Below are 13,805 nucleotides of genomic sequence, written 5' to 3'. Positions count from 1 at the left end.
GGACATCCCCTGAGGGGTCCTTAGCACTGCCTCGGAGGCAGGAGAGGCTCCTGCCACCGCGGCTGTGCTCGCCAGCCATGAGCCCAGCTTCTGGCTGAGTGGCGCTCCCCCTGTGGGAGCGCACTGACCACCAGGGGGCTCCTGTGTTGAGCATCTGCCCCCTGGTGGTCAGTGCGCATCATAGCGACCTGTCGTTCAGCCCTTTGGTCGATTTGCATATTAGGCTTTTATTATATAGGATAGAGTTTTATCCTCAGAGTTTATGGAGATACAAGTAATCCAAGTTAAAAACTTACATATGCATCTTAATGCTTTATACTTACTATTACACTAGAGGCCCAGTGCATGAAAATTCATGCACTGGAAGGGGGGGTCCTTCAGCCCGGCCTGCCCCCTCTCACAGTCTGGGAGCCCTCAAGGGCGGGAGGTGACCTGGTGATCAGAGGAATGCGATGCCCCCATCACATCTCTGCTGCTGCCACTGCCGGCAGTGCAAGCCTTGGCTGGCCCTGGTTACCTGAGCCTCAGGCGGCCCTGGGCGGCTAGGCAGCCGACATCCGAGGCTTGCTTGCACCTCAGGCCAGCCCTGGGTGGCTGGGGGGCTGAGGGGACTGAGGCACTCTGGAGGCAGGCATGCGGAGCAGCTGGACCCATCTTGGGGCGGGCCCAGCCATGTCACACGCCTGCTGGCCTGGCAGGGCTGAGGGGACTGGGCGCCTCCATCTTGTGGCCGTGGGCACTGCCGTCTTTGAGGGCCTGGCAGTCAATTAGCATATTCCCTCCTTATTGGCTGTGGGTGCCGCCATCTTTGTGAGGGTGTGATGGCCAATTAGCATATTCCCTCTTTATTAGATAGGATTTATCTTCCCAACACACCAATGAGGAAACTGAGGTTAAGTACCTTGCCTAAGACCACATACTTAGTATGTAATAGAGAAAGTATCCAAACTCTGGCAGTCAGATCTATTGTTTTGACACTATACATATAGGGTCCTCCAAATTCATTAATGGTTGATGTGGCAAGTACTTCCATATCGGAAGGTAGAAACAACTAATATTACTCCATGAATTCCACTCCCTGGTTTGGTGAGCATTGCATGGTGACTGGTTATCTGAGGGAGGGACAAACCTTTAGAATTAATCCAAGCCCCATTTCTCCCCTCTGGGCCAGGGTATCAGAAGACATCAAGTCCAAATAGGAGACTGTGTCCATCTGCAGCTGCATTCATGTGGAATACCATATCCTATGGTTTAAGTGACTATTTGTTTGGTTTTATTTTGCTTGTAGCTAACAGGATGCTGATATACCCAATAATGATTAAGACCGAATATTCTGGCAACCCAGGAGATGGGAGGTTTGGAGCAAATTGCATTAATTTAAAAAATAAATAAAATATGGAATTTCTTATTCTCCTATTAAAGAGTAAAATTGATACTCAGTGTATAATATCTCTCATAATGTTTGTTGTGGAATTAAAGGGATAATGTTCTTAGAAAAGTTGCTTTAAGTGGTAGTCATCATTGCTGCTCTTCCCATTAGACTGAATGTGTGGAAGTTGTGGGAAGTAGGGAGGAGGTAGAAGAGAAGATGGAGGAATAAACAAAAATAGCCTTACAAATTCCAGGTTCTTCAACAGTCAAGAGAACCATTTACTTTATAAATGTAAAATATTTCCACATAGAACTCAGTCTGTGCATTTTTACTTATTGTCTAGTCACGTCACACATTGGTATTATCATTCTCCTTATTTTCCATTTTGACTAAATGGGAATTTTGAAAACTGACAGAAAAAAACTGTTCATTTTAGGTCCTTCGATAGAAATAGTAACATTTGCTCTTGTGTTTTAATTATCTTTACAAAATTATTTTGGCTTTTCACCACAATAATTTTTAAATCTGCAGTTCTGACAGAATGTTTTGGCTTAGGACTGCACTTGGAAACAGCATCTTGTTTTGTTGTCCTTCCCTCCAGTGGTTTACTATGTATTAAACAGAATCTCAGAGCAGTGAACACCCTGCCTAACCCCTCAGAGTTGGCCATATTCACATATTATTTGGTATTCGAATTCAGTAGGAAATGTGGAGAAAAGCTAAAGAGGAATTTAAATTAACAACTTTGCCCTAGCCAGTTTGGCTCAGCGGATAGAGCCTTGGTCTGCTGACCAAAGGCTCCCGGGTTCGATTCCAGTCAAGGGCACTTACCTTGGTTGTAGGCTCCTCTCCTATTAAACAACAACAATAACAAAAAATCAATAACTTCATCATCGATACAGGGTTGGAATGTCTCCTAATATTCATTCGTTTAGGGACTGAGGGTCTATAGTAGTAGAAGTTCTTTTTTTTTTTTTTAATATATTTTTATTGATTTCAGAGAGGAAGGAAGAGGGAGAGAGAGAGATAAAAAACATCCACAATGAGAGAGAATTATGGATTGGCTGCCTCCTGCAAGTCCCCCACAGGGGATGGAGCCCACAACCCGGGTATGTGCCCTTGACCGGAATCGAACCTGGGACCTTTCAGTTCCCAGGCCGATGCTCTATCCACTGAGCCAAACTGGCTAGGGCAGTAGTAGAAGAAGTTCTTAATCTGGGATCTGTGGATTGGTTTCTGACATCTGAATATATATATATGTGTGTGTGTGTGTGTGTGTGTGTGTGTGTGTGTGTGTACACACACACACACACACACACACACACATATATTCAGATGTCAGAATATATATATATATATATATATATATATATATATATATATATATATATATATCTTGTATAGTCCCTCCAAAATGTATACACACTTTAACAGCTGATAGCTCAATTTCTTTTCCTGATAGCTCAATTTTGAAAATGAAATGTATTTTAATAAACACTGCCTTTACAATTATTCAAGGTGTATGTATACATTTTTTGAGACACCCTATATATGTATATAATTTTTTTCTTTTAATACTGTATAAGCGTGTGCTTATGTGCATTTTTCTGAGGGAGAGGCCCCATAGTTTTCACCAGATTCCCAGAATGGTCCTAGATCCCACAAAAGGTTATGAACTATGATACCAGCTCTTGACAGCATTGTAACAAGATGCAATTCTTCTAATCTAGTTTCTACATTCATCCCGTAAGGGGGATGGGGAGGGGGGGTGTGGGGGGGTCTACCCTAAACAAAAATGGCGGGAGCTGCTTCACACGTGGCCCCTCCCGCAGACAGGCCGGCCGGCCCCGCCACTTTCCCTTCACCTTCCCGCTCCTGACCCCGGAAGGACTCCGCCCTCGCGGCCAGGCGGCTGCCGCTCCGCTCCGGGCTGCGGCGGGGAAGCAGGCGTGCGCCGGCTGCACCTGGCCAGCAGCGCCCGGTGCCCAGGTGGGGTCACGACGCCCACGGGACAGAGGCGGCGGGCGGGGAGGGGCGGGGATGGCTGGGGAGGGGTCCCAGCGCCGCCCTAGCCCTCGGATTCCGAGTGCGGGCTGGAGGAACGGAAAGCCGGGGGACTGAATCCGGGGGGGCTGGCCCGCGCTCCCCTGAGGGAGGGGCTGGGCGGCAGAGCCCAGAGCGAGCTCCTTCTCTGGTCCTTCAAGGCAGAGCGAGACTGCAGAGGCGGTGGGCGCTGGGCCGGCCCCTGGAGCTGGGGCAGCGCCCTGGAGCTGGGCAGCCGGTGAGGTCCAGGGTTCTGCTGGAATGGCAGTGATCTGAGCAGGGAGGAGTTTTGGGTGGGGAAGATGACGCTTTCTTTGGAGATGCCTTTAGCCTCCGGATGGTCCTGTCGGAGCCCTTCATTGAATAAAGTGGTTCAACATTTATTTTATGGAGGATGATTCTTAACAGATCTTGCGGTTGCACAGATCTTTATTATTATTTTTTTAATGTTATCATTATTGCGACTAAGCATTTTTGCCGTGTACCTTCTCAAAGTTCGGTTGTACACATTTATGCTTCCCGTCAACATTTGGGGGGGGGGGATTTCAGGATTTCATTCTTTTTTGTTGTTGTTAATCCCCATCCGAGGATATTTTTCTATTGATTTTTAGGGAGAGTGGAAGAGAGAGGGAAAGGCAGAGAGAAACATCGATGATCGGTTGGTTGCCTCCTGTGCGCACCCGACCAGGGCACAGTCAGGGTGGCGCCTGCAACCAAGGTACATGAGCTTCACTGGACTCAAACCCGGGACAGTTTGGTCCGCAGGCTGAGGCTCTATCCACTGAGCCAGAACGGCAAGGGCTCATTTTTTAAAAAAAAATATTTTTATTGCTTTCAGAGATGAAGGGAGGAGAGAGAGATAGAAACATCAATGATCAGAGAGAACCATAGGTGGGCTGCCTCCTGCACATCTCCCCCCCCCCCCCACCCCCACCCCACCCCACACACACACTGGAGATGGAGCCCACAACCTGGGCATGTGTCCTTGACTGGAATCAAACCCGGGACCCTTCAGTCCGAAGCTCTATCCACTAAGCCAAACCAGCTAGGCCAGAGTTTCATTCTTGCTTGGATTATAAAACCAAGTTGTAGAATAGAATTTTAGGGTGTTTAAGAAGCAATCTCTATTTGTGACACTTATTTTAAACTCTCCAGTGGTTAGAATGGAGACAAGTGAGTAATATTACATAGTACAATGTTTTTTGTGATGTTTTAGACTCTCTTTACAAATGTGAATAATCATGAAACTGCCTTCATGTTTATTTTATTAATACTTATGAAAGCCACTGAAATGGCTGGTTTTAAAAAGTTATTCTGTTATTAATGATTAAGTTTGGAATCACTTCCTCAGTGATTTTAAATGAAAAGTAATGAGGTAGTTAGAATGCAAGACTACAGATTTGTCACAATTCATTTGAGAAAACCCCTGCAGCAAATTGAAGTGTTTATTTTCTTTTCCCTCTGCTTAAAAATTTGGAACCCCCTATTATGGAAAAATTCCCTTGGGGTGAATTACTCTCAGTATTTTTCTTCTTCTTCCTTTAAATCTTTATTGTTGAGAGTATTACAGATGTCTCCCCTTTTCCCCCCTTTGACCCCCTCCATCCAGTTCCCCCCTGCCCCAGGCCTTTACCTCCCCGTTGTCTGTGTCCATTGGTAATGCCTATATGCGTTTAAGATCTTTCTTTTATCTCTTCCTGCCCCCCACCCCCCTTCCCTCTGAGAATCGTCAGTCTGTTCCATTTCCATGCCTCTGATTCTATTTTATTCACCAGTTTAGGCTGTTCATTAGATTTATTATTCGTTTATTTTGATTTTTAGATTCAATTATTGATAGATAAGTATTTATTGCCTTTTTATTGTTCATACTTTTTATCTTTTTCTTCTTCCTGTTCTTAAAGAATATCCTTTAACATTTCATGTAATACTGGTTTGGTGGTGATGAACTCCTTTAGCTTTTTCTTGTCTGTGAAGCTCTTTACCTTCAGTTCTAAATTATAGCTTTGCTGGGTAGAGTAATCTTGGTTGTAGGTCCTTGCTATTCATCACTTTGAATATTTCTTGCCACTCTCTTCTGGCCTGCATAGTTTCTGTTGAGAAATCAGCTATGGGCGCTCCCCTGTAAGTAACTAACTGTTTTTCTCTTGCTGCTTTTAAGATTCTCTCTTTGTCTTTTGCCCTTGGCATTTTAATTATGATGTGTCTTGGTGTGATGTGTCTTGGTGTGGTCCTCTTTGGGTTCCTCTTGTTTGGGACGCTTTGCACTTCCTGTACTTATAAGTCTATTTCTTTCACCAGATAGAGAAAGTTTTCTGTCATTATTTCTTCAGATAGGTTTCCAATATCATACTCTCTTTCTCTTCTCCTCTGGCACCTCCATAATGCAAATGTTGGTATGCTTAAAGTTATCCCAGAGACTCCTTATATTACCTTCCTTCATATTTTTTAACTTTTTTCTTTTTGCTCTTCTGATTGGATGTTTTTGCTTCTTCATATTCCAAATCATTGTTTTGATTCTCGGAATCCTCTACTCTACTTTGAGTCCCTGCAAATTATTCTTTATTTCAGTTAGTGTGTGCTTAATTTCTGACTGGTCCTTTTTCATGTCTTTGAAAGTCTCACTAAGATCCTTGAAATTCTCACTAAGTCCCTTGAAACTCTCATTGAGATCCTTGAGTAACCTTATAACCATTGTTTTGAACTCTGAGTTTGCTTGCTTCCATTTCTTTCATTTGTGACCTGTTTCTTTGTCTCCACATTTTGGCTGCTTCCCTGTGTTAGTTTCTATGTACTGGGTAGAGCTTCTGTGTCTCCTGGAATTGGTAGAGTGGCCTTGTGTAGTAAATGTCCTGTGGGGCTAAGTGGTTCAGACTCCCCATTCACCTGAGCTAGGCACGCTAGATGCACGCCTGTGTGGGCTGTGTGCACAGTCTTGTTGTAGTTGAGCTTTGATTGCTGTTGGCGTTAGTTTGAGGGATTGACCTCCAGGCCAATTGGCTGTGAGGACCAGCTGTGACTACAGTGGAAAAGCTGCTATACAGGAGACACCCCTATGGAGCAGGACTTGTTTCAGTGGAGCTTTGGTATTCACTGAATCTGCCCCTTGAGTGTGTTGCTCATGGATGTGTAGAGTTCTAATCTGGTATGGTCTTAAGCTCTCCACCTGGTGCACTGGCTCCAGGCCTCCTGGGAGGTGCAAAGTCAGCCACTGCCTGAGGCCATGGGGTAGGAACTACAGAAAGTTCTGCAGATGGCTGCTACTTGTATTGGGCTTGGAAGTGCCCAGGTGAAGCCCAGCTGTGAAGCAAGGCAGGCTGGTGCTAGTGCTGGGTCTTAGGCCTTTTACTGATAGGTTTGGGGCATGCTGATGCCTGCTGCAGCTTGTTTGAGAGATTTTAGCAAAGTCTGAAGTCTGAGCCAGACAGCTCTTTCATTTGGGAAAGCCACTACAAACAGCTTAAGTGGGGCTGTAAATTGGATGGGGCAGGGTCTCAGGGAATCATTGATGGAAACTCAGATATGGCTGCCAGCCAGCTTTGCAACAGGGGGAGGTCCCAGCACAGAAACAATGTGACCCCTGCCAGCAATCCTTGTTTGTTTCTTCATGGTTTCCATTGTATTTCTCTATAATGTCTACATCAGAGTTTTTTTTGTTTGTTTGTTTTTGTTAGGATAAATGTACTATACTTAAGTTAGAACTAATTATACTGAGTCTGAACATTTTAATTCCAATATGCATGAGGGGGAATTAAATTTACATTGTGTCACTAATAGGGGATAGGGTGTTAGTAGTAGCAGTAACCCATCCTAAAAGTATTACTGTGTTTTCTGTGAAATGAAACTACTTAATCAATGGTTTTAATGCTTGTCTGAAAAGGGGTGGGTATTAACAGAAGGGAGTAGTCTGCTGGAATCCAGAAAAAGAGAGCAGAGAAAATATATGCAGAAATATAAAGGACTTAAAGAAAGTATAGCAAATAAGGTTTTATAGAGGGATTGTTGGTAATTTGTTTTTTCTCTTTGGTAATGTTTATATAGCACTATCTAAGGAAAAGAAATGTTAAATTTGGTAGGTGTACCAGAGACAGTCTTCTCAGGCCCTTTCTTGGCCTGGATGAATATTCCTCAGGACCCATTAAATTGGTGCTTACCAGGCAGCATTTTAAACTAATTATTAATTCAGCTCCTTATATTATTTTATTTCAGAAAGGGTATGTTTTGGTAGTGTAACTATTCTTTCACTAGACAGTATATTTCCTTATTGTGAATGAATAAATTTATAAACTAATTTATACAGCAATACTATGTGAATTTGTTTAGTATGTGTCCAGCTGGGTACAATGGTAAAATTGGGTTTCTGGCTCTGCAAAATATAGACCCAGACCCTGAACCATTACGTTTCAGTCAAGGTTCTGCTACCTGTAAGGGTCTCTCTGAGTGACAGCTGCCTCATCTGTAGACATCTGACTTGTCTTTCTTTGGTTTCTATAGAAATAGGCATTAAAACTATATCTAAATTTCATAGCATGTATATGGCACTTTTTTTAAGATCTTTAAAATGGGACAGTAGGACAATAAATGCATGAGTTTTGAAGTTCAGTGAACTCCCAGGTTCCTTTCTAGCTCCAGGAATCATGATTCAATCAGATTCCTTTCAGTATCCACCATTACCCACCCCCACTGTTATTTGAAAGAAATACATGGGAAGAAATAGATTTAAAGTATTATGTAAAAGCTGAAATGTTTATTTAACTGGAAGGAAAATTTACTACCGGAACTCAAAGTTCAAATTTAATTTCTTTTTGGCTGTTTTGGTGAATAATAAGTAAACATTTCAGCTCAAGTAAATTTGAGAATGCTCTTTTCTTCAGGTAAATGTAATATCATGAATTATTAATATCATGATAGAGTTAATATTTTAATTTGATAGAATAACCAGAAATCTCTGTGGTTAATATGTTTTTATGTTTCATTTAATGAAGATTAGAAGAGGAGTCATGTCAGAAGAAACAGTAAGCGAATCACAGTTTTCCTTGAAGACCACAGCACTAAGAGCATTTGATCGCCCTCTGTCTTGGTACTATTCTCTTTCCCAGGTAAAAAAAAATAATGAAACTAACATGAAGTTGAATAATAAATTTACTGCTCCGAGCATATTTTGCTTACAGTGTTTAAAATTTGATTGACATTTTAAAAGGTTGAGTCAAAATATTTGTTAAAGTAGTTTACAACTTAACTTTGTTTTGTGTTTTTGTTGTTGTATCAAATTCATAACTCTTTTTTTAAAAAAATATATTTTATTGATTTTTTACAGAGAGGAAGAGAGAGGGATAGAGAGTTAGAAACATCGATCAGCTGCCTCTTGCACACCCCCTACTGGGGATGTGCCCGCAACCAAGGTACATGCCCTTGACTGGAATCGAACCTGGGACCCTTGAGTCCGCAGGCTGACGCTCTATCCACTGAGCCAAACCGGTTTCGGCCAAATTCATAACTCTTAAAAGGGATTGTATTTTATATTTTTATTTTATTTAAATTCTTTATTGTTGAAAGTGTTATATATGTCTCTTTTTTCCCCCATTGACCTGTCCCTCCCACCCCCGAGCACATGCCCTCACCCCCCAACTGTCTGTGTCCATTGGTTATCCTATCTAATAAAAGAGTAATATGCAAATCGACCGTACCTCCGCTACATCCACAAGCCACGCCCACCACCCAATCAGGAGCGAGTATGCAAATTAACCCAACCAAGATGGCTGTGGCCATGGAGCGAGTAGGAGGCTTGGGTTTCTCCGGTAATGGAGGAAGCCAAGCTTTCCGCACACCCTGGCTGGCCTAGGCCTCCACTTAAGGCTACAAAGTTTCAATTATAAAAGATAAATAAATCCCAGATACCAGGGCCTCCGCTTGGGTTGCCGGGGGGCGTGGCTGGCCTGCAGACCACCACAGGCCCCTCGCCTAGGCCGCTCCATGCCCCAAGGGAACCCTCACCCTGATCTGGGACACCCTTCAGGGCAAACCAGCTGGCCTCCACCTGTGCATCAGGCCTCTATCCTAATAAAAGAGTAATATGCAAATTGACCATCACTCCAACACACAAGATTGCTGCCCCCCATGTGGTCAAAGATGGCTGCCCCCATGTGGACACAAGATGGCCACCACAAGATGGCCAGCAGGGGAGGGCAGTTGGGAGGGACCAGGCCTGCAAGGGAGCGCAGTTGTGGGCGATCAGGCCAGCAGGGGAGGGCAGTTGGGAGGGACCAGGCCTGTAAGGGAGGGCATTTGGGGGCGATCAAGCCTGCAAGGGAGGGTAGTTAGGGGTGACCAGGCCGGCAGAGGAGGGAAATTGGGGGTGACTGGGTCTGTAGGGAAGGGCAGTTGGGGGGGACCCAGGCCTGCAGGGGAGGGCAGTTGGGGGGGACCAGGCCTGCAGGGAGGGCAGTTAGGGGTGACAAGGCCTGCAGGGGAGGGCAAGTTGGGGTGACCAGGCCTGCAGGGGAGGGCAGTTAGGGGCAATCGGGCTGGCAGGGGAGTGGTTAGGAGGTGATCAGGCTGGCAGGCAGAAGCGGTTAGGGGCAATCAGGAAGGCAGGCAGGCGAGCAGTTGGGAGCCAGCAGTCCTGGATTGTGAGAGGGATGTCCAACTTCCCGTTTAGGCCCGATCCTACCGGGATCGGGCCTAAACGGGCAGTCGGACATCCCTCGAGGGGTCCCAGATTGGAGAGGGTGCAGGCTGGGCTGAGGGACACCCCCTACCCCCCATGCACAAATTTCGTGCACCGGGCCTCTAGGACTTATATAACCATGCATACAAGTCCTTTGGTTGATCTCTTATCCCCCTCACCAACTCCTCTCCTCCCCTCTGAGGTTTGATGCTTCTATGTCTCTGTACCTATTTTTGTTCATCAGTTTATGTTGTTCATTATATTCCACAAATGAGTGAGATCATGCAATACTTATCTTTCTCTGACTGGCTTATTTCGCTTAGCATAATGCTTTCCAGGTCCGTCCATGCGAATGGTAAGAGGTTTTTTTTTTTTTTTTTTTTTTTTTTTTTTATAGCAGCATAGTATTCCATTGTGTAGATGTACCACAGTTTTTTATCCACTCATCTGCTATGGGCAATTAGGCTGTTTCCAAATCTTAGCAATTGTAAACTGTGCTGCTATGAACATAGGGGTGCATATATCCTTTCTGATTGGTATTTCTAGTTTCTTGGGATATATTCCTAGGAGTGGGATCATTAGGTCAAATGGGAGTTTGGGATATATTCCTAGGAGTGGGATCATTAGGTCAAATGGGAGTTTGGGATATATTCCTAGGAGTGGGATCATTAGGTCAAATGGGAGTTTGGGATATATTCCTAGGAGTGGGATCATTAGGTCAAATGCAGTGGGCTCTCTTGTTGTTTTGTTGATGGTTTCTTTTACTGTGCAGAAGCTTTTTATTTTGATTTAGTCCCATTTCTTTTTTTTCTCTTTAGTTTAATTTGTCCTAGGAGCTGTATTGGTAAAGATATTGCTGCGAGATATGTCTGATATATATATATATATATATATATATATACATTTTATATTTTATTGATTTTATTACAGAGAGGAAGAGAGAGGGATAGAGAGTTAGAAACATCGATGATAGAGAAACATCGATCAGCTGCCTCTTGCACACCCCCTACTGGGGATGTGCCCGCAACCAAGGTACATGCCCTTGACTGGAATCGAACCTGTGACCTTTCAGTCTGCAGGCTGACGCTCTATCCACTGAGCCAAACCGGTTTCGGCTGTCTGATATTTTGCTGCCTGTAGATTCTTCTAAGACTTTTATGGTTTCCCGTCTTATGTTTAAGTCTTTTAGCCATTTTGAGTTTATTTTTGTGTATAGTGTAAGTTGGTGGTCTAGTTTCCTTTTTTTGCATGTATCTGTCTGATTTTCCCAAAACCATTTATTGAAGAGACTGTTTTGACTCCATTGTATGCTCTTACCTCCTTTGTCAGATATTAATTGAGCACAATGGCTTGGGTCAATTTTAGGATTCTCTGTTCGGTTCCATTGGTCTGTTTGTCTGTTCTCGTGCCAGTACGAGGCATTTTTGCGAAAAGTGGCTTTGTAATATAGCCTGATATCTGCTATTGTGATCCCTCCAACTTTGTTCTTCTTTCTCAGGTTGCTGTGGCTATTCAGGGTCTTTTTTTATTTTATATAAAAACTTTTAAAATGTATTTTTATTGATTTCAGAGAGAAAGGGAGAGGGAGAGAGAGATAGAAACATCAATGATGAAAAAGAATCATTGATCAGCTGCCTCCTGCATGTCTCCCCACCCCCCGCCCCCACCCCACCCCGGATTGGGGATCGAGCCCACAACCCAGGCATAAGCCCTTGACCAGAATCGAACCTGGGACTCTTCAGTCTGCAGGCCAACGCTCTATTCACTGAGCCAAACCAGCTAGGGCTGTTCCATATCAGTTTTTGGAACGTTTGTTCTAGGTCTGTGAAATATGCCATTATTTTCATAGAAATTGCATTGAATCTATAGATTGCTTTGGGTAGTATGGACATTTTAATGATGTTGATTCTACCAGTCCATGAACACGGTATATTCTTCCACTTGTTTATATCTTCCTCTATCTCTTTTTTCAACATCCTGTAATTTTCCGAGTACAGGTCTTTTATCTCCTTAAGTTTATTCCTAGGTATCTTAATTTTTTTGGTGCAATGGTAAATGGGATTGTGTTTTTAGTTTCTCTTTCTGTGAGTTCATTATCCTATATAATAAAGAGCTGATATGCTAATTAGACTGAACAGCAGGATGGCTATCTGGATGACCTTCCGGACGAAGCCGGGACTGCAAGGGCTGAGGCAGCCGGGGCTGCGAGGGCTGAGGCAGCCGGGGCTGCGAGGGCTGAGCCCCTTGCACGTATTTTGTGCATTGGGCCTCTAGTTGGTATATAAAAAAGCCACAGATTTCCGAGTGTTAACTTTGTATCCTGCTACGTTGCTGAATTCATTTATTAAGTCTAGTAGTTTTTTGATGGAGTCTTTAGGGTTTTCTATGTACAATATCATGTCATCTGCAAATAATGACAGTTTTACTTCTTCTTTTCTAATTTGGATGCCTTTTATTTCTTCTTCTTGTTTGATCAGTATGGCTAGCACTTCCAATACTATGTCGTACAGGAGTGATGAAAATGGGTATCCCTGTCTTGTTCCTGTTCTTAGGTGAAATGGTTTTAATATTTGCCCACTGAGTATGATGTTGGCTATAGGTTTGTCGTATAAGGCTTTTATTATGTTTATTCCCACTTTGCTGAGAGTTTTTATCAAAAAAGGTTGTTGGATTTTGTCAAATGCTTTTTCTGCATCAATTGATATGATCATGTAGTTTTTGTCTTTGAATTTGTGTATGTGATGTATCACATTTATTGATTTGCAAATATTGTACCAGCCTTGCATCCCCAGAATAAATCTCACTTGGTCATGGCGTATAATCTTAATGTATTGTTGGATGCACTTAGCTAATATTTTGTTGAGGATTTTAGCATCTATGTTCATCAGGGATATTGGCCTGTAATTCCCTTTCTTTGTAGTATCTTTTTCTGGTTTTGGGATTAGGGTAATGCTGGCTTCATAGAAAGAGCTTAAAATTCCTTCCTCTTGTATTTATTGGAATAGTCTGAGGAGGATCGGTTGTAATTCTTCTTTGAATGTTTGGTAAAACTTTCCTGTAAAGCCATCAGGACCAGGCTTTTGTTTGCTGGAAGTTTTATTGATTACTGCTTCAATTTCGTCGGTAGTAATCAGCCTATTCAGGTTTTCTGATTCTTCCTGATTGAGTTTTAGAAGATTGTATTTTTCTAGGAATGTGTCCATTTCATCTAGGTTGTCCTGGGATTGCATTACTTTAAAAAAATCCTCCTACCTATTCCTGGCTGGGTGGCTCAGTTGGTCGGAGCGTGATCCTGTACACCAAAAAATTTGCAGATTTGATTCCCTTTCAGGGCACATAACCTAGGTTTCAGGTTTGTCTCCAGTTGGAGTATGGGAGACCACCGATCGATGTTTCTCTCTCTCTCTCTCTCAAAAACAATAAACATATCCTTGGGTGAGGATTAAAAAAATTTTTTTTCTACCATAAGTGAATTTACACAGTCCATTACAATTATTTTCAGTGAATTATTATTCAAATTGATGTTTTTACTATTGTAATCTTTTTTAAAATTTATTTGTTGACTTTAGAGAGAGAGAGGTAAGAGAGAGAGAGAGAGAGAGAGAGAGAGAGAGAGAGAGAGAGAGAGAGGTGTTTTTTCCCCCCCACTTATTTATGCATTCATTGGTTGATTCTTGTGTGTGCCCAGATCAGGGATGAAACCCCAAACCTTGGTGTATCGGGATG

The 13,805-nt window shown here is 43.1% G+C and overlaps 1 protein-coding gene across 3 annotated transcripts in view; it reads left to right on the top strand.

Annotated features, from left to right (window-relative positions):
* Positions 1–3,266: 3,266 nt before the first annotated feature.
* MIGA1 (mitoguardin 1) overlaps positions 3,267–13,805 on the top strand; it is a gene marked incomplete at its 5' end in the record, with an annotated part of 87,674 nt that continues 77,135 nt past the window's right edge. The window contains 2 exons of one of the 3 annotated variants that reach the window (XM_079777373.1): positions 3,267–3,361; positions 8,398–8,511. In XM_079777373.1, coding sequence (XP_079633499.1) covers positions 8,413–8,511 — 99 coding nt within the window. Of the gene's footprint in view, positions 3,362–8,379; positions 8,512–13,805 lie in introns of those variants that run through there. The other 2 variants (XM_079777374.1, XM_079777372.1) reach the window with 2 other exon arrangements.

Source organism: Cnephaeus nilssonii (assembly GCF_951640355.1).
Source record: "Cnephaeus nilssonii genome assembly, chromosome: 7".
Taxonomy (NCBI): domain Eukaryota; kingdom Metazoa; phylum Chordata; class Mammalia; order Chiroptera; family Vespertilionidae; genus Cnephaeus; species Cnephaeus nilssonii.
This window is presented reverse-complemented; position numbering and strand designations above follow the sequence as displayed.